We start from the raw sequence: 24,150 nt of genomic DNA on the forward strand, positions 1-24,150 counted from the left end.
TGTATCATATAATTAAAATTTATCTAAGTCTATCTTTTTATTTTAATATGCCTAAATGCTCTTAAAATGCTTCTATGGATTCTTTACAAACTTGTAAATGATACTGGTTTCTTATTATGCTATTATATACTTCTAATTTTCTTTTTGGATAATTACTTACTTCTAGTGATTTTCTTAATTCTTCTAGATTCCTAATTTTAACTTGGTATTCAATTTTCGCCAAACATGCAAAAGATTCACTGTTCTTAACCAGTAATTCTAGTAATTAACAAAACTTCAACAAGTTATAAAAACGTTGGTTTTTTTTATCAGTTGTGCTAATTGACTTCTATCCTCAAGGTACTTTCCTGTTATAATTATATTATAATTATATCAGTTGGGACTATAATGTTCTTTTTCACTGTAAACTATTCTGGGTATGAACGATTTGTCCTCTCTTTCGCAAAAACACAAACCAAATCATTTAGAAAATGGAAGCAAGATCGCGTTCAACAATCCCTATATAATGCACAATGCAGATTAACATTTAAATATAACCAAAGATTGTAGACACCATTATGACCACAAACAGCGGTTCATATATGTTATCAAACTCTCAGGGCTTGAAAGGTAATTTAAGTCACATGAAACCCGTGGACTCTTTTTGAAGTCTTAGAATCAAGGCAAATATGGGTTATTTTACGTCTCAATCCCACATTCAAATTTGCAATTTTTCCAAAGAAACGAAAGAGAGAAAAAAAGTCGAGCATCCGGGATATAACAATGGGTTCAACAACTGTAAAACCCACAGAAGCAGCCTCTGCATCATTAACAGATCTCTCTATCTTAACAATGGCATTATTCAAAACTTCAGCTACTTCCATTTGTCACACATTGCAGGCAGGCCAACTTAGAACCACGCCCAGGAATAATAGACGGGAACATTCAAGAGAGGCAAGAGTATGCCAAAGCCTTTTCCTCACTGAGCTCGTCTGCGGTTGCATCCAACTTCTTCCTAGAGAACTCGTCAATAGAGAGCCCTAGACAAAAATAAAAAATATTAGAACACTGAGAATTTCTCATTGTATTAAAATGTCAGGGAATGCAGGAGCTGGAGGGTTTTACCTTGAACAATCTTCCACTCCCCATTTTGGCAAGTGACTGGGAATGAGTAAATGAGACCAGAAGGAACATTGTACGAGCCATCAGAGTACACACCCATGGAAACCCAGGTGCCCTGAATGTATGGACATATAAATCATAAGCATGCATACATGTGTCTAACATGATATAATTGAAAACCAGACAGAATCATACACACCTCGGGGGTTCCAAGTACCCAATCACGAATGTGATCACAAGCAGAGCTAGCAGCAGATAATGCACTGGACAGCTTACGAGCCTTGATGATTGCAGCACCGCGTTGTTGAACAGTGGTAATGAATTCTCCTGTCAACCTACCGAAAAAGGAGTGCGTCAATGTAAGTAAACCTCATAACAGGACTAAAGCTAGAATTAAATATTTGTCCATTCTCATACCATGCATCATCAGCAACAAGCTCACGGACAGCTTTCTCTCCAGATGGTGTCTTGACAGTTGCATGGTTGACATCAGGATACTGTGTCGATGAGTGGTTTCCCCAGATAATAACATTTTTAACATCAGAAACTTGAACGTTCAATCTCTCTGAAACCTGGCCCAAAGCCCTGTTATGATCAAGTCTAGTCAAACAGGTTATGTTTTTCTCAGGAATTGATGGTGCAAATTCCTTCAAGATCAGTGCATTGGTGTTTGCAGGATTAGCAACAACCAAAACCTGCAAAAGAAAGGAAAGGTAGCATATAAATGTTAAATCAATTTGAAATTTTGAACTGCAACAAATGTCTTCATGTTGTATAGAAAACCTAAAGAAAGGAAAGCTAGTTGTTTTCCAAGGGGGGTTGATCACACCCCTTATACAGATATGACAAATTTACAATCTCGCATCTGTGGAACCACCTTAAGAATTTCATTGAGAAAACAAAGAGATACATGGCACAGTCCGATACAATGACAAATTAGTCATGATTCTCCATGAAGATGGAGTTGTGTATTTGGGACGTGTACAACACTCATCTCATAACCCAGTAACATGGATAAAACGCAACAAACTAAAAAAAAATTTGTTTGAAAATTTGGCACTTACCTTGCAGTTAGCAGCTGCGTGCTTCTCCAGAGCAGAAGCTTGTGACTTGTAAATAGAAACGTTCTTTGACATGACATCTTTTCTTTCCATGCCTTCCTTCCTTGGGAAGCCACCAACCATAACGGCAATGTTGACTCCAGTGCATGCCTCCACAACATCAGTTGTAGCAACAACACCTGATAAAATACACAAATATCAATTACATCACATAAACAAACACAGTACATGTGCATATAACAGATCAGTTGAGTGTTTTTCCCTATTTACCTTTAAGAAGAGGGAAAGCAGCATCGACCAACTCCATCTTGACACCATTCAAAGCCTCAGCAGCTGGTGGGATATCAAGCAGGTGAAGAATGACCGGCTGGTCAGCTCCCAGCATCACTCCCCTTGCGATCATTGGTACAAGCGCATATCCAATTTGACCTGAAAATCCAAGAATATACATACTTTTATACACCACTCAAAAATTCAAACTGATCAAATCTCGTATCGCCACTTAAACAAATCATACACTACATGATTTGAAAGCATCAATCTAATTACTACTTCAGTGAGAAAGATACACACTATCAAATACCACTATAAAAGACAAAATTCAAACTCATCCAGTTTTGGATCAATACTTCAAACAAATCATAAGCCGTGTGATTTGACAACATCTACTTACTACTTCAGCGATCTTCTGAGAATCTCAGCCCTACCATATGTAAGTTTTATACCAATACCTACCAGATCTAAACGGCGCATCAAGAATATGCAAAACTACAAGCTAAAAAGCATGAACAATATATATTTTTTCAGAAGAATTTCGCAGATCTAGAATTAGAAGATCGCTCAAAACTAGTTAGAAGTGAAGCTGAACAGTGAGATTCCTATTGTAAAGGAAACGTTACAGTACCTGCGGCTCCAGTAACGAGGACGCGAACTGGTTCTTTCGCCATGGATTCTGATTGAGGAGAGAAGAGGAAGAAGATTCGATCGATGAAGTAGATTCGTAGATGTGGGAGAGGGCTTACGGTGAGAGAGTAAAGAAGATGATGAGGAAGTACTTTTTATAGGCGTGGAAATTATGTTGCCAAGGAAATGCGATATGTAGACGACGGCGTTTTTGTGGTTTGAGAAAGGGATCAGGAGTGGAACGGTACCGTTTCCAGGTTTGGAAACAAGTGGACCGTTAGACGGCGTCATGTTTGGGCATCAAGGCGATGACTTGGAGAGGAAGACGCGCGTGCGGGGGAAGAAGCGGAGGAGGCATATTCCGTTTAGATTCTGTCTCGTGATTTGTCCTAACGACAATCGTCATGATCCATGCGTAGCGCATAAAAAGTAGTTTTAAAGTTTCTAACTAACGATTGGTCCTCGTTTGAGCTGACGTTGCCACGTTGGTTAAGAATACACCAATAAGTCAAACAGATGAGTGATAATAATTCAGAAAAATGAAAGGTACCAAACAAAATTAAATCATGGCATTGCTTATATTCCGACTAAATATCAAATTCTTTATCAAAACTGTTTGGATGTGTTGCTTCTGATTCATAAGATCCAAACAATATTGTCTAGATTGATTATGAACACTCCCAACACCTCCAATATGTTGCCTAATTTTATCTTTCTTCTTCCAATTTCTAAAACTCATCTCTATGAAGGCATTGTTACATCCTTGACCAATTTTGAAATTGTATTTGAAGAGATAATAATAAAGGCAAAATGCAGCATCTTTACTAATACTGTACTCCAACCAGTCAAACTCATCAAACCACTTGACATTAAAACGTCGATCATACCCTGAAAGATCGGTTTGTGGAAATGTATGATCCTTAGGTTGACATGGACCCTTTTGTAGATATACTCTTCGAATTTCGTCTCGAATGTTAGAATCATAATCTAACAATTGAGGCCGAAGTCCAGGGTCTGCAGGGAGATTAGTCAAGATATCTTGCAACTCACTTTCTTTCGAACTACCCACCACATCTCTCGAAATACCCACATCTCTTCAACTTGAACTACCCACATTATCTGAACTCGAAGTAGTTGATGAAAACTTTCTTTTATAATATCGATCCATAATTATATATGTATGGGTAGAAATAATCAATATAGCATACAAACTAACAAATATAAATACAATCTATTAAACAAATCCCTAATTTATTCAAACTAACCAAAATAAAATCACAACAACTAAAAACAATAATATAAGAATCTTCATACATTAACAAACACAAAAACTAATCCAGTATACCAAGATATAATCTAACTAAAACATATAAAATCTAATTATTAAAAAGCCCTAATTTATTTAAACTAACTAACCAAAATAAAAACTCAACAAAATAACTAAACAAGAGAATAAAAAACATATAAGAATATTTATTAATGAATTAAAGCAAAAAGATATTAAAAATTGAAAGAACATACTTTCAAATTTGATGGAAAATGACAAATCCACCTTTGAAATCAAATTGAATTTGGGGTTGATTTTTTTGCTTTGTTCCTGCCACTTTGAGGGTGTCGCCGTCGCCGGTGCCGGATGGATGGATTAGGGAAGGCGTTCGTTGAATTGGGTGAGGTGAAGATTGATTCAATATGATAAGGGGTTTGGGGATTTAGGGTTTGACATTAGAAAAAATGGAGCTGAAACTGATATGGGGAGGGGAGGTATCGGGCTGCTATGTTAAAAGAGTCTGCTCCTATATTTTTATTTATTTTAAAACCTAAGCCAAAATGACGTCGTTTTGGCCAGGTTTAAAAAAAAACCATAAGTAGAATGACGTCGTTTTGACATTGACGATGAAAAAAGAGGAGTAAGCGAGCGACCTTCTTGCTGAAGAAGCAAAGACCAAAGTTCTTTGGGGACTTTCATCAAACAGTTTGCAGGGGTCAATTTTCTCCCTTTCAATGGCAGATTTTAGAGGTTGCAGAGGTCACTTGACCACCCTTGCTCCTCTGTAGATCCGTCCCTGCCTGTGCCCCCCTTAAGTTCTCTTATTTATTTATGTATTTATAATATATAAAAATAATAATTGTATGTGTATTGATATATTTTATGATACCTTTAATATTTGAAAAATCTCAGTTTCATGTCTACTTCTTATTTACTATTCCTATTATTATTATTGTTATATATATATATATTCTTTTTTAAACACAAATCTTTAAAATCTAAGTCTTTTTCACTTATTTCTCTTTTTTTAATGGGCAACAAACTTTCTTTTTGCTCTTACAAATATATTTGTGACTTTTATTTATTATCTTATTTTCCATATAATATATTATCAAGTTTCAATTGATTTAACTCATAATTAAGGTTTGTTAAACTTTCTCCTATTTTTTGTTGTTTTCTCTTCACCTATGGTTTGTTTGGATTTGTGAATTTTTGATTTATTGTCTCTATTGAGTTTAAATGGGTTTTTGTTATAAAGCTAGAGGTAGAAAATGTAGAGAGAAGTGATATACTAAAGACAAAGTTTCACCATGTTTATTCTTCTCTTAATCTTTGGCAGAACCACCTATTTATAGGCTTACAAGATAGAAGATTGAATACCATCATTCACAATATACCTATATGTTACAAACACTAATTACAAATACTTAGTGCATAGGTTACATAAAATCTAACGATGGAATACTAAGAGGTATGGTGGTCATCCACCAACTCATGCATTTACAACACTCCCCTTTGGATGTCCACCATACAATGACGTAGTTTCTTCATTAAAAACATTGCTTGGAAAACCCAGTGGGACAAAATCGAAGCGAAGGGAAAAAGAGTGAAACTTTCTTCTGGATCATTGATATGGTGTTGGATGCTCTTATATTGCCTCATTAAAACCTTGCTAGAAAAAACTCAATGGGACAAAAACCTAGTCTAAGGGAAAAAGAGTAAAATGTGCATATGTCCTGTATGTAGTAGAATTGGGATGCTCCCCCTTATTGATATCTCTCCATGATTAATACCTCCCCTTGATTTTCATTAACTTCTGGAATTTTGGCTTTAGAAAAAGCTTTGGTAAAAAGGTTTGCTAGATTATATTGTGAACGAATTTGTTTAACTCCAATCTCTTGGCTTTTTTCTGAAACTATGTCACCATTGATGAACCCTTTTCTGATTTGAGCAATACAAGCAACATTGTCTTCATACATGATCGTCTATCACACTATTCAACCTGCTTTTCAACTTTCAAATGATTGAACTCTTTAAGAGTATCAACAACTAATTTAATATCTATAATATGTTACAACAATATCAAATTTGAATTCAAAATAATCAAACTCTTAGTGTTAACTCTTAATTAAGAATATTGTGGTACTTTATATCATTCAAAGGGTCGCTTCATTCAATATATCTCAAATATTTCATGAGCTTTGATGATCTCTATGTACCATACAGTCTTAATAAATATGCATTTAACACATGCTATAAGTTTCGCGTTAAAATAACAAAATGTACTTATAGAAATGTGGATATGCATCTACGATGAGATGGGAGACTAAAACCATGTCTCTACTAGGAAACCTTATGTCATATTAATGATCTTATTTCACTTCACAAACACCAATTCGCAACCTTCATACTTAACATTTGTAATTCGGTGTTTCAGTTATAGGTTCAATATCCCACACTTCATATTTAGTGATAAATGGAATTTCCTATTTCCATTTTGGCCAATCACTTAACTTGTTGACATTCATAAGGCAATTTAATATAATCATAGCCCTTGATGATTGTAGTAGCTACTAATAAACCAAATGTATCATCAATTCATGATCCCACAATTCTCATGCGCATGCATAATTTATAAGCATCTTATTACTTTGGGGTACCAATGCCTCTTCAGGGGCTGATGTTGTCACTTATGGGACAAACATCTCTTTTACGATGAATTAATTAGAATATGTGGATCATAACCTCATATAGAGCGTTATTTTTTTATAGGGCTTGAATTTTTCAAATAATCTCCATTTCTAGGGAGTTAAGTTTTTAGAACCTATATTTTTGTCATGCTCATAGTCACTTATTGTCATGTTAATGGATTGTGATACATGAATATCAATCCATGCTTGCATATTCATAACTTTATATATGCATTATCTTGATGAAACAAAAGCAGACTGATTCAACACTATTTCACGACGTTCTTCAGAAACTGTCATTTCTCCCCCTAACGGTGGGAAAATTGTCTCAAAATGTAGGAAAATAAACTCATCATCATTATCAATTCAAATTTACTAGATTGGATAATGTGAGAGTTGTGCTCGTAAGTGTTTGACAAGAGACAAATATTTGACCATTTTAGTAGGCATATTCAATAAAACTAGTGAAGCGATCCATAATTAAATGTTGTATATGCTCACAAATATCTCCTTGAATTATTTCAGGAAAGAGTGCTCAAAGTCAATTTTTGACTGAGATGATCTTATGACAGCTTTTATTTATGAGCATTCTTTGTAATGATATTTGTAAAACGAAATTAACTAATAATCCAACATAAATAAAATAAAATGAGTAAAGTCGTATAAACGAGGAATAAAATAAATAAATTAAAAACTATGAAATTCCAAGATAAACCAATATTAATGTGGATTCAATATGTAGATAAAACTACAAGTTTAAGAATTGAATTTCCAACCAATTTATGTTCATATAGGCACAAATAAGTAATGAACTTCATATTCATATATAGTATTAGGATCCATGAAAAACTATGAACTTCAGGTTCATGTCAACATATATTCAAAACTGCAAGTTCGAATACATAGATCTAAATAATTTGAATTAATAGTTGTTCTTTAAACTTCATACTCAAATCGATGTATATGCACTCAAAACTTCTGGTTCGAGTTCTTGACATATGTAGGCCTCATAGAATTCTGATTTTGATTAATACAAAATCAAGGAGTTTTATGTCCTTATGTGCTCTTTAAATTTGCGGAACTTCAAGCCCTCAATTATTTGGAATCAAAGAACTTCAGGATCTGATTCAATCAAAAGGACTCGAGGTCCTAATCTAGTTATATGATGAGGATCGAGGAACTTCGGACCCTGATCATTTGTATAATACAAACTCATCGTAACATATTGTAATTGCCACATAATTTCCGTTAATATGACAAGACAAAAGAAAAAGAAAATAAATTAAACAAGCATTGTAGGAAACGTGCGTACATATTTAAAAAAATAATAATAATAACTCTCGGTTATATCATGTCAGGTACATGATTCATAAAGTGAACGTCATCATTGAGTTTCTTATATTTGCAATAAAAGAAATTAAAGAGAAAAAAAACTTCAATATGATCTATGCTAATTATATGATTTGCACAAGGGTTAGCCAAACAAAATTTAACATAGTAAACTAAAGCGTGAAACATATCATGAAACAATAATAAAAATATGTATATATGATACCCACATCGTACAAGCTGCATCGTCTAAGTTGTATATATCATTGTGGTGTAAGAAAGGAGAAAATATTGAGCAGTCATGATGATAACGTGTTATAAAACTAGAGGGAGAAAATGTAGAGAGAAGTGATATGCTAAAGATAAAGTTTCACCATGTTTATTCTTCTCTTAATCTTTAGTAGAACCACTTATTTATAGGCTTACAAGATAGAAGATTGAATACAATCATTTACAATATACCTATAGATTACAAGCACTAATTATAAATACTTAGTGCATAGGTTACATAAAATCCAACAATGGAATACTAAGAGGTATGGTGGTCATCCACCAACTCATGCATTTACGACAGTTTTCCACTTTTTGTGTAGATTACCAAAGGAAAAAAGTTGTAACTATTAATGTTTTGGTCCTCTTAATTACTTGGCATGTATTGTGAGTTCAAATATTATATATATATATATATATAAAGTAAAAGGTAGATAATTGTGAAACATTCAAAATATCAGAAAATGTTATTGGTTAATTCAAACATTAAAAATTAAAATTATTAATTAAATAAGGATATTATGGTAAATTCACACCTTTTCATATTAAATGAAATTAAAATTAAAAAAAAAATTAGATAATAGATCATATTTCTATGAAACACAACTACCCACTATATTTTTTAATACAAATTTATAAATAAACCCAATCCTAGACATGTATTTATAAAAAAACCCAAGCACTATTTAAACATAGAAACACACAAAATCAACCCCAAAGTCAATTTTTTGGGTGTGTTTATAAATGAGTTTTGAGTGTGTGTAATGATGGGTTTTGGGTGTGTTTATAAAGTATTTTTGTTGGGTTTTTATAATTTCAACCTCAATTTTGGGTGTTTTAGTGAAACTCCCATTTTTTAATTCTAAAATAAATTTAATTTTTTTTTAAAAAGCCTCTTGCAATTGTGGAAGTGCGTGTGTAGATCTAGTATATGTTATGTGAGAGATTCTTCTACACATGAAATTCTGACTCCGTCACTAATCTAGTTGTATTATTTTCCAATTTGTTGAGACATATATGAAGCTGAAATTTTCCATCGCCCAAAATAAAAATGTTGTTGGTCCAATATTGATTTTTGGTTTTACTCAATAACTGTGGTCATAAAAATTCAACCTTGGACATCGTCAAATAAAATAAAAACTATACTGCAAAACCAAATCATCATTCAAAGGATACTATAAAAAAAAGAGATACAAATGTAGAGAAGTAATTCTAAGATGAGATTCATAACCAAAAAATAATATTATCATCTCATAAAAGGACCAAAGTCGGTGCGAGTAAAAACACCGTAACATTCCCCCCCGGGAGCACCTCATATAAAAGGAACTCGCCACCTGGTCACCAACACTTCCAAAATCGCTTTCGTTGTTCCTCTGTTTTTCCAGAAGAGTCTGGTCCTTTCTCCTTTGGTGCTTCTCTTCCTGCATTCAGTTATGGCTACGGCATCAGGTAAAGCTATAGACTTTACAATTCTCTTTGCCCCCAATTTCTCGAATATCGCTGCCTTTTAAATCGAAATGACGACTTGGGTTCTTTGTTGGCCAAATTTTAGACGATATACAATGTAGAATTGAAATCAAAGGCTTAAAATTTGAGGAAATTTTCATTGTTTCGCGTCAATTTTGAGAAGTATGGTTTGGGTTGAATTTGTTGTTTGTTCTTTTGCTATAGCCTATATGCATTGTACCTTGTCTCTGTTATTAAAGGTTCGATTTTGGGATGTGTGAATTGTTGGGGAAGATTGGTCTAGGTTGCTGCTGGCTAACTATGAATATAATGGCACCCCATTTATTGAAAATTAAAAAGGATTGGGTGTTTATGATTTTTGAGATACATAATAATACGATATTATGAGATGTAGATGTATAGATATAGAACTCAAAAGTTAGGATTTATGTTTATGTGTGACTTTTATGTGAAGCTTCACCGGTGCAAAGCTGAGGGATGACAGTAGGTGAACGTAGGATGGGATTGAGAAATGGTATTTCTGATATCTATCTTTGCACAATAGTTGGTGATTGGTGAATGAAAATGATCCCTTTTGCTAATTTCACAATGTACTAGCACAAATGTGGGTGATTTTTAGAGTATAGTTACCGAACAATACAAAAACATTGTACACGTAAAACTAAAGAACAAAACATCATATTCATATTAATGCTTCACGAAGGTGGATCTTCATTCCAATATTGGAGTGAATAATTTCAATTCAAATTCTTTTTTTATATAAATGTTGCAAGAAAATTTGCCTTGGTAATTTAAACTTCAGTAAGAATGTTGTATCACAATTTCATTGTTTTCTAAAGTTTTGTTATTCTATTTCGTGGTGTGTGCAGTGGCATTCAAATCAAGGGAGGATCATCGGAAGCAGATTGAATTGGAGGAAGCACGTAAAGCTGGGTTAGCACCAGCTGAGGTTGATGAAGATGGGAAAGAGATTAATCCTCACATTCCTCAATATATGTCATCTGCGCCTTGGTATCTTAATGCTGAGAGACCAGTAAGCTAACATTCAAAGATTTGTAAACCCTTTCTTACTGAGATGTCAAAGCTGCATATGCTTATGGGGTTTTTCTTTCTATTTCTGTATAGAGTTTAAAACATCAAAGGAAATGGAAATCTGATCCGAATTATACAAAATCCTGGTATGACAGAGGTGCAAAGATTTATCACGCGGATAAGTACCGGAAAGGAGCATGTGAAAAGTATGTGGATGATGCATTGCTTATAATATTGGTCCCTGATTGTTTTCCTGCTATCATACTTGCTAATTAAATCTCGAATATAATATTTTTGTTCAATAATTGTAATGTGTGTTTAATGATCATGTCTTTCCACTGGGGAAGTCATTTTTTGTGTACAGTTGATAATGGGAAAATGCTTTTCATATAGGGAATGACAAGATTGCTGATGGTGTTATGGGCTCACAACATTCGTATATCCACCCATGTCCAACACTGGTTTGTTACCTGATCAAATAATTTACATGCCTTTACTTGATAATTCTCAGATTTATGAGGGTTCCATGAGTTTTTTTTTGGGATATTCTGTGGTTAAATTCAAGAATGCCTAAAAACAATTTTTTGTCTGGTTTTGTATGGTCATATAATTATGTCAGCAAACAAAAGTTTGTTTATTATTTATTTATTTGGGGATAGGATCATAGGATACATGTTTTAGCTCATGATTTTTTAAAAACTCTTCTACATTCCTGTATTCTTATGATGTGCTGTGTTGAGTTGGGATTCTTGTAGTACCTTGGGTTTTCATCGTTTGCTTTTGACAGCTGTGGGGCCATGACACATAGCGCTAAGTCCTGCATGGAGAGGCCTAGAAAGAAAGGAGCAAAGTGGACAAATTTTCACATTGCACCTGATGAAAAGATAGAGATGTTTGAGCTGGATTATGATGGAAAACGGGATAGATGGAATGGTTTTGATGCAGCAACTTATGCTCGTGTCATTGAGAGATACGAAGCAAGGGATGAGGCTAGAAGGAAATACCTGAAGGAGCAGCAGCTGAAAAAGTTGGAGGAGAAAAATAATAAGCAGAATGGGGAGGGGGAGGTTAGTGATGATGATGAGGATAATGATGCTCTGAAGGTTGATGAGGCCAAGGTTGATGAAAGCAAACAAATGGATTTTGCAAAGGTTGAGAAGCGTGTTCGAACAACTGGTGGTGGAAGCACTGGAACTGTCAGGTACGTATTGCAATTTTGTTTGCTATCTCCTTGATTGTCTGTATGTCGCTTAGTAAGAAACTTATCTTATTTTGTGTATAACCTTCCTCCAAAAGATGATATACGCCTTATTTTGATTTTAATTTCTTTTGGCTCAGAAATTTGCGTATTCGGGAGGACACAGCTAAATATCTTTTAAACCTTGATGTTAATTCTGCTTATTATGATCCTAAAACCCGATCCATGCGTGAAGATCCTCTTCCTGATGTTGACCCGAATGAGAAGTTTTATGGAGTGAGTGCCTCTGGAAATTGTGGAATATACTTGGATTTTTTATTATTATAAAACTTTGTCCTTTAATATAGTGACTGTAACAAACAATTGATTTGACAGCTTGCCATTATTACAGGGAGATAACCAATACAGAGTTAGTGGGCAAGCTCTAGAGTTCAAGAAGCTTAATATTCATGCATGGGAGGCATTTGAAAAAGGACAAGACATCCACATGCAAGCTGCTCCATCTCAAGCAGAATTGCTGTATAAAAACTTTAAGGTCATTAAGGACAAATTGAAGTCACAAATGAAAGATGCCATCATGGAGAAGTATGGCAATGCTGCAACCGAAGAAGTACTTCCCAAGGAGCTTCTTTTGGGACAAAGTGAGAAACAAGTTGAATATGATCGTGCTGGCAGAGTTGTAAAGGGCATGGTATATATGAAATTAAATTCATTCTCAAATAATCAGCTCTGTTTTTGGATTTTGCCTCGCGTTGTTTATATTTATACCGTTTATGTTATGCAAAAAAAAAGGGCTTAGCTTTAAGAGTTTGTGTGTGTGTGCATGCATCCAAGTGTTTGTACGTACCAGCTCATATTTTGGTACTAGTCAATACTTTCATTGGGATTACTTTTCAAAATGTGACTGTTCCAGAGAATGTGATATATGGTAGTGGACCAAAATTATTTTGAAGCTATTTAACCCCACCTTAGTGTGGCATTGCTTGAGCCTCTGAAATATCATGTGTGGGTATCTATTTTTGTTGTCAGTGGTTACATGTTGACTTCATGATTATTGGATAATAAATGTTTTGAAGGAATTTATAGCAAGTACTGTTTTGTTAGAGCAGCATCCATGGTGCTGAAGTACAGTTATAAATTTTAAAGTCTTTTGGTCTGGTGTAGATTGTTCTGTTCTTTCTATTAATGCTATATGCAAAGTAGCTTAAATGTTGTGTGCTAAACTAAGTATTTTGTTTATTAGATTAATTAATCTACCTAATTGTCTTCCACCCAAGTTGTTCATCTTCAAAATATACATGATAATCCAGACATTTTCTTTTAAACTTTTATGTGTAGCGTTTTGAATGCAAATTTAACTTTTTTTTTCTTTTCTGGTTTTCTTTTGAAGGAGACTTCCCTTCCCAAAAGCAAGTATGAAGAGGATGTTTACATCAACAACCACACAAGTGTTTGGGGATCATGGTGGAAGGATCACCAATGGGGATACAAGTGTTGTAAGCAAACAATTCGGAACAGTTACTGCACGGGTGCAGCTGGAATTGAGGCTGCTGAGGAAGCAGCAGACCTAATGAAGACGAATGTTGCCCGCAAAGTGGCCTCAGAAGGTTTGTACCTTTCATATTGTGGCTGGTTTTAGTATGTCCTTTATTTCATTTACAGTTTGTGCTTATGATATTGTTTTCCATTTATATGTTGATAAGTCTTGCTAGTTTGATTATATGTTGATTTTTATACAAAAAGTTCCATTCTGATTGGATCTTCAAAATTGATGATGCAGAGATGCCTGCTCCAACAGAAGAGAAAAGGCTTGCTACTTGGGGAACTGATATACCTGATGATTTGGTTCTTGACCAGAACAAACTTGATGATGCTCTTAAGAAGGTGATCTTGTGGCTTAAATTTCCAAGTTACCTCTCTTAGTGTCATGCAATATATTTTAAGATGGAATTGATGTGACTCAAATTTCACATCACCCTATTTTTCCTGAACTTTGTTGGTTGTTTGCTCATGTGTTTTTATTTTGGCAGGAGGATAAGAGAAGAAAGGAAGAGAAGGATGAAAGAAAGCGTAAATATAATGTTAAATGGGATGATGAGGTATAAGGATCTCATTATACTTCAATTGGTGATATATTGCTTGATTGTTAGTATTTAGCCTTTTTGATAAATGTCTTTACACCATGCAATGCACTTTGTAGGTTACTCTTGAGGAGATGGAGGCATATCGGATGAAAAAGATACATAACGATGATCCCATGAAAGATTTTCTGCACTAGGTGTCAACTGGGTTTGCCTTTCTTCTGGATACTGTAAGCTTGAATAACTAAGTAGCATTTTTGTTGGTTAAGCTTGGGGAAACATTTGCAGAAACCTGCTGTTGTCTGAGCTCTTTGGACCTTGCCGTTTTGTGTACATCCGTAGAACAATGAAATCATACAAGTAAAAAAAAAGATTAAATGTACTCTTTCTCATGGATATTGGGGTTTGGGAATTGGGATTGAGTTCCTTCAATGTTCATAGTGATGCCAATTGCTTCTAAATAGCTCATTGTGGTGCACTAATGAATTTGGCTGCATAAAGCCACAGTAATTAATTGAATAATTTAAAAATAAAATAGTTTCCTGTGGGACAATTCACCATTAATTTACTTCAATAAATCATTAATAAAAAATAATGGGAACTTTATCCGAGGCAAGTAAATAAATAATGAATGATTTTGATATTATTACAATCAATGTGTAGACTTGGGTTTAGAGGGAGTGTGTTCATCTCCTTACAGTCGAGTTCAATATCCATTTTCCGTAGATTAAAGTAGTTATACCATCACTTGAGTAAAATAAATAAAAGGACTTACAACCAATGTGAGACATTCCACCATTAATGTCCTTCAATAATTGACTTGCCAAGAAATAATCAAGTAATTCATTATGCGCCTGTGCACTCTTTAAAACACTCAAACGAAAATCTTTTATTCATGTTTTCGATCAATACACCAAGCCACACAAGCAATCCATGTATGTGTAAAACCAAAAAAATAAAAAGAAAGAAAAATTAAAAGGAAAAGAACCTCAAGTTTCTACACATCTTCACACTATCTGCAGCAGGAACCACTGCGTCAATCACTTCACCTGAAAGCCACAGCCAAAAACTCACAAACCTTCAAGCTTCTTGTATCACTTCCAACTTTTGTATTGGGAAAAAATGAAACTAACAAATCTAATAATAAATCATAATCAATATATAATCAATTTAGGTACTCCGAGCCAACATCTCTTGGAACTCAAGAAGGGACTTCTCCTTCTGAAGTTTCATGTCTTGCCTAAACTTGGTAATGAACTCCTCTGCCCTCTCATCCACCACCCGCAGCTGCGGTGACTTAGCAACCACTGCCTGCCATGCATCTTCAACGCTATACAAACTCTTTTTATCTCTTGCTACAGCCTTCCCATCACCGTTATCCTCGACCACTTGTTTCCCTTTGCTTGTTTCTGCCTGCTCACCTGAATGCTGGTTCTTCTTTGTGTCCTCATAGACGGTGGCAGGCTCTGCAAAGAGCTCATCTATGTGTATGGCTGCAGAATTCTTATTATGAACAACCTTGTTGTGGTACTGATAGCTAGATCTACCCAGTGCATAGCCCATATGGGATTCAAAGGCCTCATAGTGATGGTTGTAAAACTGGTCTCTAGGAAAGGTAGAGGAAGCTTTGGTGAGAGCTCGGAGTTTGGATGGGATGAGGAAATGGAACTTGCTCCGCAAGGCACGGAGGTGTCTGGTGGTTGTTTCGACAGCTTTGGGGATGTTGAGCTTGTGGAGTTTTGATTGTAGCTTGTTGGTGAAGCTCTTCCACGCCTTCTTGGCGCAGCCAAGCTTCTTTGCGAGCACCCGGCGTGACATAGAACCATCAGGTCGTGACGAGATCATTGTTTCCTCTCTAAGCAAGGAGTTGGTTGCAAATGATAGGCTATGAGGCCGTGATGATGGCACTTAAGGAAGAAGCTTCGATACCTTACTCTTGTATTCTGGTTTGCTAAATGTTCTTGGTTTTTGAGAAAATTGCTGGAAATGCCATTCTAGTCACGGCAGCCAGCCAATTAAGAAAGATTCAGCTTGTGGGATGCCAATGGCAAAGCAGTAATAAAAATTCAATTATTAGGTGTTTGCTTAGCCAAAGTGGTCTTCACTTTCGGCATAGCTTGGAGGCCCCAGCTTGGAGCAAGCTTGGGTCCTAAGTTTGGTGAGAGACGAAGACCAGCCAAAGTGTATTTAGTATATGTTAGTTCTGTACTGTAAAGCACTCATTAATTATTTTGGGTTGTATTTATATATGGTGGGGTTTCCAGTACGTCACCTTGTGTTTGTTTTGTTGTGGGCTGTAGAAACTGTATGATATGACAATTTTCTACAGCTCCTCTTTTTCTGATCACCAACTAGTTGCAGTATATGAGTAGTTGAGTACAACAAGTACACATATTCTCTCTCCTTATAAGGTTATAGAATAATACAACATTTAGTTATACATGCAGATTCAAATTCACATTTTGGTAGGTGAATTAGTGTGACAAAAAGGTCTGTATTGATGGTATTCTTATGCATGAGGTCCCTTTTTATATGGGAAATTTTGACTTCAAAATTTGTCAGTATTGATCTTAGATCAAGAAATCGTACCGCGCACGAATTAGCTCGTTTTGCTCTTTCGTACTCTCAAAATTTGGTTTGGATTGAGGAGGGGCCAAAATGATTTGCTTCGATCTTGGATGACGAGGATGAATTGTTTTCTTCTTAATTGTTAAATGGAAGTTTACCAAGAAGAATATAGGAGGAAGGCTTTGGGGTCCTTTAGAAGAAATTTGAAGAATACTGTCCCCTCACCATTTGTATAATTTATCATAAATTTAATGCCTTCTTTCAAAACCCAACAGATACTTAATTCTGAACCCAATTCATAAGTCACTTTTCCAACCAGGTAAAGGCGGTGCCTTATACTTGCCTTTTCTCTTTTAGCTCCATCAAATCCGGGCTTTGGGCAACCATGTATGTACGGCAAGGCACTTGCTTTTCTAACTTGTAAAAAAATAACTTGAAATGTTTCAAAGTAGAAAGAGAGTGGCCATTTTTTTTTCTGATTTGCTTTCCAGGTCAGTGTAACCCAACCCTTCACACAAATCCTTGGTGTGATCTCGACCTGATTGCTTTAAGTTCTACTTTTTCTTTTCTTTTCTTTTTTGTGTGAAAAGAGGGGGGCCATGCCCAAAAGAAAACACTAAACTACAGTCCAAGGCCTACAGAGACCACGCAGGTCATCAACAACAGAGGACCTAATACTGTCGGGAGGCATATGAAAGGTATAGAGACCCAAATCTAGGCAAGAGCCTAAGTTAGCAAGTCTATCAGCCACCATGTTGCATTCACGATAGACATGATAAATAGAGCAGCCCCAACATTTTTTGATGTAGTCCTGGCAGCCCCATAACAATGTAGCAAGAGGGTGGAAGGCATCCACAGCTTTATTGAGAAGATGCACTGCAACGGCTGAGTCAGATTCCAGCACAACATCATTGCAGCCCATATCCCAAGCAGATTTTAGACCAAGTTCTACTTTTTTCGTATGCATAAAATGGTCCACTTAAAAAGAGTTCTTCTGGTGTGATCACGGCCTCTCAGGCCAAATTTGATCTTGCTTATCTCAAGCACTGAAATCATGGTGTATCGCTGGTGTGCTTTCTCTTATCACCCTCATTATAGACTAATCATGTATTTAGAGTCATAAAAACTAGTTGCCCAACAGAAGTGGGTGTTCAAAAATGTAAAGTTACACGTCGAAAACTTCACAAAATAAAATACTATATGATGAGTGGTTCATTTACTAATAACATCAAAACCTTTTATATAAAAGGCCGCACATACCACACTACGCAGGTAGTTAAGTTGTTTAAATAATTGAACTACAATACATAATAAGCTTCATCCTTGAAGAATCACACACACAAAAAAAAAGAAAAACATATAGGAAATATTTGTCAGTAGAAGTTTCAGGATAGAAACTTGTGACGAATCATCTAATTAAAGAATAGCTGGTGTCGGTGACCGGACACCAGCCACCAATTATGATATTATTGAAGTCTGGTTGACCCAATTATGGATGTCCGGTCCACGTACCCAAGCACTTCCTTTCTCCTTAACACTAGTGTCTGTGTGTCTCACAGGGCTCCATTGACTTTTGAAACGGTTGGAATTCGACAAGGCCTAAGCAGCGGAGCAAGAAAGCCTTATCGGTCACCATGGCCTCTTGCCCCACCGCCTTTTTCTGCAACCACGCAGCAACAGCAGCACCGTGGTCATCTTCCAGAACCGGAACCAGAAGAAGCTTCTGTAGGCGGAGCTCTGTGAAAACAACCATCAATGCCAAGCTCGACCAGAAGACGTCGTTGCAGTACAAGAAGCTCGGAGACTCAGACCTTGTAATTAGCGAAATCACTCTCGGAACCATGACATTCGGCCAGCAAAACACAGAGAAAGAAGCTCATGAGATTCTCAGCTACGCATTCGAAAATGGGATTAACGCTTTGGACACTTCAGAAACCGTAAGTGCTTGTAGATTGCTTGAATTTTGTTGGCCTCAGTTTAAATTTGTTTCGTTTGGGTTTTGATTAATGTTTATATCTTTTTTGTTTTTTGCAGCACCCATTTCCAATGAAGAAGGAAACTCAGGGAAGCACTGACCGTTTTATCAGCAGCTGGCTCAAGTCTCAACCCCGTGATAAGGTACTTGATGGTTGTTGTCACATTGAATTAGGACCATTGATTTGGTTGAATGATGTCTGAATGTGCGGTCCTGGTTCACAGTGATAACAAGGCAAGGACCATCATTTTAACTCATTACTATGATGTGTAAATAGGTGATTTTGGCAACAAAAGTAGCCGGGTATTCGGAGACGGCAAGTTACCTGCGTGACAATGCCACGGTCTTGCGGGTGGATGCTGCAAACATTAAGGAAAGTGTAGAGAAAAGCCTTAAGCGCCTTGGCACAGATTACATTGATTTAATACAAATTCATTGGTAAGTTTATTGATCAAACTTCACACATTACACAAACTTACATGCTACATTCTCACCTGGTTTGTGATTTTTGTAGTATCACACACTACGTACCCGTTCCGATAATTAACTGGAACTTTACATGGACTCACACTCTAATTGCAAAATTGTTCTTTTTTTCCTGACCCACTTGTGGTATCACACAACTCATCAAATGAACTTAGGACTGGGCCAACTTTTTAGTCTGTTTTTTATTAGACATTTCAAGCGTCTTTTAACTCTACATTTTGCTTGTATCTATGAACTGAAGATATTTTCTATGAAGCAAACCAGAGTCCTTTGGTAAGGACTGGTTTTCATGCTGTTCCATTTTTGTTTTGCCCTCTCCTAATCGAGCAATCAAACCAACCATTCTGTTCGAAAACTTTTAAGACTCTAAATGGAAATTGGTCATGTGACGTTCATATGAACACTTAACACATCATTGGACAAGTTTGTCAATTTTTATGTATTAAATTTACAAGTAACTTCCATTTCCATTGAAGAAAATAAGCTGAAATAATTATTTCACTTTGGAAAATCATTAATTAACGTAGGTTGGGAGTGCAAGAAATAATGATAATAATAAGTGAGTAACAGAAAATGTATATTTCTTCATTCATTTGGTCTTAAACCCTTCCATATTGATTCACATTTCCATTCTTAGAATCACTTAAAAGTAGGGGTAAAGGCAAACTAAGCATTAAACCAGCACTGTTACTTCTTTTTGAATTTGAAGGCTTCCAATTTGTCTCATGATATGTTGGAATGACTAGTGAAGATGTTTGCTCTTTGCTTTTCAGAAAAAGAATCTGGATGTTAACTAGTTTAAGGTGGTGATTTTGGGAAACTAAAGTATTTTGTTTAAACCAGGCCAGATCGCTATGTGCCACTATTTGGTGCGTATTCTTATGATTTTTCCAAATGGAGACCAAGTGTGCCATTCGTGGAGCAGCTGAAGGCTTTTCAAGAACTCATTGATGAAGGAATGGTAACAACTATTCACGCCAATGAAAGTTGTGACTTTCGGGTTCAACTGTAAAGCACCTGCATCAGAGGTGGAAGTTACGGAAAAACTATTAATTTTTCCAAGACTTGTTATAATGTGAATTTAAACATAGCATCATAGTTCTCTTGAGTTTGTCTTTGTGAATTCCTAGTTGCGTCTGCATCAATGTAGATGGAACATACTGGGGATTTATGAGTTGGTACACTCATAACTAGAAAAAGAGTGAATCTTGAAAGCGTAACTTCTGAATATTACTAAAAATTGGAGTGTTACATGCTCTGTGTAACTGCTTGATGTCTCTAAGCATCTTTAACTTACATGATATAGATTCCTTTTGAATGGTATAGGTACGCTACATTGGTGTTTCCACTGAAACTTCATATGGAGTGATGGAATTTGTACATGCAGCTAAAGTTGAAGGACTACCAAAGATCGTCAGTATCCAAAACCGTTACAGTCTGCTAGTTAGAACTCGTTTTGAAAGTAAGTCATATTCTGATGCTATGAGCAGATAAAATCTTTTACCTTAATATTAGTCAGCTTGACATAAAACTTGCTGTTGATATTTCTCTTTAGATAGTTATATCAACTCCATGATGTGAATAGGCTAGTTAATACATCAAAATATGTTTGAACTAAGTATAATATACCTAAAATGGTAAAGTAAATGCCTCCATTTTCTTTGATTACTAATTTGCAATCTTAGTCCTTTGAGACACATTTAAATAATACAATATGGTTCATTAGTTGTTTCCTTTCTGTCAGTTTGTCTGACCGTCTTTAACCAATCTTTGCTGAACTTGTTGAAATTGAAATTACAGTGTTTTACTTGTTTGAGTGCTAAGCTAAGTTATACCTACCTCACTTGACCTATATCTTCTCATGTATTGGGATGTCGACATGGTTGGGCTGTGTATCCAACCTGTTGCTTTTACTGATCGACACCTTTGTTGTGTGCATTGGATAGAGATGTTTACATGATGCCATGTTTACCTTTTCCCTCCCTGTTTTTTGTATGCCATTCTCTTAACTTCATTGAGTTTGTAATTCTATGCTTGATGATTTGCAGTTGATCTTGTTGAAGTTTGCCACCCGAAAAATTGCAACATTGGCTTACTGGCTTATTCTCCACTGGGTGGTGGAACTCTTACTGGAAAGTACATAGATATCAATTCCGAAGCTGCAAAAAATGGGAGGCTGAACCTTTTCCCTGGCTACATGGAAAGATATAACAAATCTATTGCCAGGGTATGTTAATATTCAACATGTCATATAGATAATAGATCATGTAGACTAAATTCAAATAAACACCAAACATGCACGATATATTTAGTTATTTTATTATCTAATAAAAATATGAACTGCTCTGATATGGGGATTTATCATCAGTGTTTACTGTTGATTTGAATAAAGCACATGCTGACTGTTTATACTTTCATTAGAAGAAAATTTCAAATTTAATTTAATCCCATTATTGATACAAGTGCCCTTGTTTGGAATTAAAGGCTAGGACTCCTAATTAGAAGGCCTTTGAACTTAGCACCACCCACAAGTAGGTTGATTGCTTCCAACTTGTCATTGGATATATTAAAAACCATGGCCGGACAGCAGCATGAAATATAGTTTGTACACTGGATGTTTTGGAAATAGTTGGTTTGCCTTGCTTGACGAGTTACTTTATGTTCTGGATATAGATTGATGAGGATAATTTCCATTACAACTTGTTGATTTTCTGCCTTAATGTTACTTTTTCTGTTTTCAGGAAGCAACAATAAAGTATATCGAGACAGCCAAGAAGCACGGGCTAACTCCGGTTCAGCTTGCACTTGGGTTTGCACGGGACCGTCCTTTTGTGACAAGTTCAATCGTTGGTGCAACTTCTGTGAACCAACTGAAGGAAGACATTGATGCTTTTCTGTTGACCGAGAGGCCTTTGCCACCAGAAGTGGTGGCTGACATTGAAGATATTTTCAAGAGTTACAAAGACCCTCCCATGTTTTGAAAAAAGTAGCCTAGGAAGTGTAATTAGGCCCTGTTCGGTAATGTTTTAAGGAGTTGTTTTCATTTTAGAAAATAAAAATGAGACAAAACACGTTCGGTAGCAAAACAGAAAACATGAGAATGTTTTCATAAAATGAAAACAAGTTCATGTGTACTTGTAGAAAACAGAAAAAAGTTGTTTTCATTCTCATGGGAAACATTTTCATAAAAAGAACTCACATATTATTATTTCAAATTACTACGTTTCATTGTTTTTGTTTTGAAGATGTTTTCTAATTAATTTTCGTTTCAAAATGCAAATTCTTGTTTTCATTCTCGAAAATATTCTACAAGCATTCTGCCCTTATTGTTTGATACATGTCTGGTTTAGATGACAATCGAAGGTCAATGATATCCCTTGTTTGACCTTGGGAATTCGGTTTTGTGCGGTGAGCAGAAGCATAAGATTAACAAGGCCTCGACTTCCTTTTCAGGAATTTTCTGTATCCTCCTTTGTTTTCTTTTTCTTTCGTTTCCTCTAATTTTCTTAAGTGTTGTCTTCATGCTTGATAAACTGTCTAGGTTGATCAGTATGGCGGGGCGGGGTCATGATTTGTAACTCAACTCTATATTTTTTGTGTCTTTCTTCTTTCCCTTTTCACCAATGGGAGAGCTTGGGTTAACATACTGAAATGGTGTCATGTCGTGTTCAATTTGGCTCACATATATTATGAGGTAAAGTTAGAAAATTAGGATATTGTCAACATTGATCTGCTAATTTCATGTAAGTGTTGTATCATGTTAAAAATTGCTACCTATAACTCCAATATTTTGCTTCGATCTTGGATGACGAGGATGAATCTTTATTGTTAAATGGAAGTTTACCAAGAAGAATATAGGAGGAAGGCTTTGGGGTCCTTTAGAAGAAATTTGAAGAATACTGTCCCCTCACCATTTGTATAATTTATCATAAATTTAATCAGATGCCAGTATGCCTTCTTTCAAAACCCAACAGATACTTAATTCTAAACCCAATTCATAAGTCACTTTTCCAACCAGGTAAAGGCGGTGCCTTATACTTGCCTTTTCTCTTTTAGCTCCATCAAATCCAGGGCTTTGGGCAACCATGTATGTACGGCAAGGCACTTGCTTTTATAACTTGTAAAAAAATGACTTCAAACGTTTCAAAGTAGAAAGAGAGTGGCCATTTTTCTTCTGATTTTCTTTCCAGGTCAGTGTAACACAACCCTTCACACAAATCCTTAGTGTGATCTCGAGACCTGATTGCTTTAAGTTCTACATTTTTTGTTTTTTTGTTTTTTGTGAAAAGATGGGGCCATGCCCAAAAGACAACACTAAACTGCAGTCCGAGGCCTACAGAGACCACGCAGGTCATGAACAACTGAGGACCAAATACTGTCGGGAAGCACATGAAAGGTACAGAGACCCAAATCAAGGCAAGAGCCCAAGTTGGCAAGTCTGTCAACCACCATATTGCATTCACGATAGACATGATAAATAGAGCAGCCCCAACATTTTTTGATGTAGTCCTGGCAGCCCCATGACAATGTAGCAAGAAGGTGGAGGGCATCCACAGCTTTATTGAGAAGATGCACTGCAACGGCTGAGTCAGTTTCCAGCACAACATCACTGCAGCCCATATCCCAAACAGATTTTAGAAACCAAGTTCTACTTTTTCGTATGCATAAAATGGTCCACTTAAAAAGAGTTCTTCTGGTGTGATCTCGACCTCTCACACCAAA

At 35.8% G+C, this 24,150-nt stretch overlaps 4 protein-coding genes across 6 annotated transcripts; 2 read left to right on the plus strand and 2 right to left on the minus strand.

Annotated features, from left to right (window-relative positions):
* Positions 1-503: 503 nt before the first annotated feature.
* C-NAD-MDH1 (Lactate/malate dehydrogenase family protein) lies at positions 504-3,626 on the minus strand. The gene is made up of 7 exons (XM_008226133.2): positions 3,067-3,626; positions 2,433-2,591; positions 2,166-2,341; positions 1,519-1,796; positions 1,301-1,436; positions 1,105-1,216; positions 504-1,019 (listed from the first exon to the last, which is right to left on the minus strand). Exons 1-7 carry the CDS (start codon positions 3,107-3,109, stop codon positions 925-927), a joined length of 999 nt encoding a protein of 332 aa, XP_008224355.2. The 5' UTR covers positions 3,110-3,626; the 3' UTR covers positions 504-924.
* Positions 3,627-9,929: 6,303 nt separating this feature from the next.
* LOC103324093 (pre-mRNA-splicing factor SLU7-like) lies at positions 9,930-14,781 on the plus strand. 2 transcript variants are annotated; one of them, XM_089046828.1, is made up of 11 exons: positions 9,968-10,070; positions 10,958-11,121; positions 11,214-11,326; positions 11,514-11,581; positions 11,908-12,321; positions 12,459-12,594; positions 12,710-13,009; positions 13,709-13,925; positions 14,099-14,202; positions 14,349-14,417; positions 14,519-14,781. In XM_089046828.1, exons 4-11 carry the CDS (start codon positions 11,517-11,519, stop codon positions 14,594-14,596), a joined length of 1,383 nt encoding a protein of 460 aa, XP_088902954.1. In that variant the 5' UTR covers positions 9,968-10,070; positions 10,958-11,121; positions 11,214-11,326; positions 11,514-11,516; the 3' UTR covers positions 14,597-14,781. The 2 variants fall into 2 exon arrangements, with proteins under 2 accessions (XP_008224354.2, XP_088902954.1); XM_008226132.3 differs by lacking the exon at positions 11,514-11,581 and having other exon boundaries at positions 9,930-10,070.
* A 480-nt stretch (positions 14,782-15,261) lies between these two features.
* LOC103324092 (cotton fiber protein) lies at positions 15,262-16,381 on the minus strand. The gene has a single exon (XM_008226131.3). It carries the CDS (start codon positions 16,242-16,244, stop codon positions 15,570-15,572), a length of 675 nt encoding a protein of 224 aa, XP_008224353.2. The 5' UTR covers positions 16,245-16,381; the 3' UTR covers positions 15,262-15,569.
* A 1,995-nt stretch (positions 16,382-18,376) lies between these two features.
* On the plus strand, positions 18,377-22,504 carry LOC103324091 (uncharacterized). Of its 2 annotated transcripts, XM_089047205.1 has the most exons (8): positions 18,377-18,497; positions 18,589-18,904; positions 19,002-19,085; positions 19,220-19,380; positions 20,272-20,389; positions 20,755-20,890; positions 21,477-21,655; positions 22,170-22,504. In XM_089047205.1, the coding sequence occupies exons 1-8, from the start codon at positions 18,463-18,465 to the stop codon at positions 22,407-22,409; spliced, it is 1,269 nt and encodes a 422-aa protein (XP_088903331.1). In that variant the 5' UTR covers positions 18,377-18,462; the 3' UTR covers positions 22,410-22,504. The 2 variants fall into 2 exon arrangements, with proteins under 2 accessions (XP_088903331.1, XP_008224352.2); XM_008226130.2 differs by lacking the exon at positions 18,377-18,497 and having other exon boundaries at positions 18,602-18,904.
* The last annotated feature ends 1,646 nt before the right edge of the window (positions 22,505-24,150 follow it).

The sequence above is a fragment of the Prunus mume genome, linkage group LG2, assembly GCF_029339155.1.
Source record: "Prunus mume cultivar Tortuosa linkage group LG2, ASM2933915v1, whole genome shotgun sequence".
NCBI lineage: Eukaryota > Viridiplantae > Streptophyta > Magnoliopsida > Rosales > Rosaceae > Prunus > Prunus mume.

What these genes read in the sequence shown, in the direction of transcription:
- LOC103324093 (XM_008226132.3), top strand. An exon ending in ATCTTAATGCTGAGAGACCA is followed by an intron (nt 11,122 to 11,213) that starts GTAAGCTAACAT and finishes ATTTCTGTATAG; the next exon opens with AGTTTAAAACATCAAAGGAA. An exon ending in CCGCAAAGTGGCCTCAGAAG is followed by an intron (nt 13,926 to 14,098) that starts GTTTGTACCTTT and finishes TTGATGATGCAG; the next exon opens with AGATGCCTGCTCCAACAGAA.
- LOC103324091 (XM_089047205.1), top strand. Translation starts at nt 18,463, where the DNA reads ATGTCCGGTCCACGTACCCAAGCACTTCCTTTCTC. An exon ending in AGTCTCAACCCCGTGATAAG is followed by an intron (nt 19,086 to 19,219) that starts GTACTTGATGGT and finishes ATGTGTAAATAG; the next exon opens with GTGATTTTGGCAACAAAAGT. An exon ending in AGTTAGAACTCGTTTTGAAA is followed by an intron (nt 20,891 to 21,476) that starts GTAAGTCATATT and finishes GATGATTTGCAG; the next exon opens with TTGATCTTGTTGAAGTTTGC.
- C-NAD-MDH1 (XM_008226133.2), bottom strand. Translation starts at nt 3,109, where the DNA reads ATGGCGAAAGAACCAGTTCGCGTCCTCGTTACTGGAGCCGCAG. An exon ending in ACGCAGCTGCTAACTGCAAG is followed by an intron (nt 1,797 to 2,165) that starts GTAAGTGCCAAA and finishes TTTCTTTTGCAG; the next exon opens with GTTTTGGTTGTTGCTAATCC. An exon ending in GGGTACTTGGAACCCCCGAG is followed by an intron (nt 1,217 to 1,300) that starts GTGTGTATGATT and finishes CCATACATTCAG; the next exon opens with GGCACCTGGGTTTCCATGGG.
- LOC103324092 (XM_008226131.3), bottom strand. Translation starts at nt 16,244, where the DNA reads ATGATCTCGTCACGACCTGATGGTTCTATGTCACGCCGGGTGCTCGCA.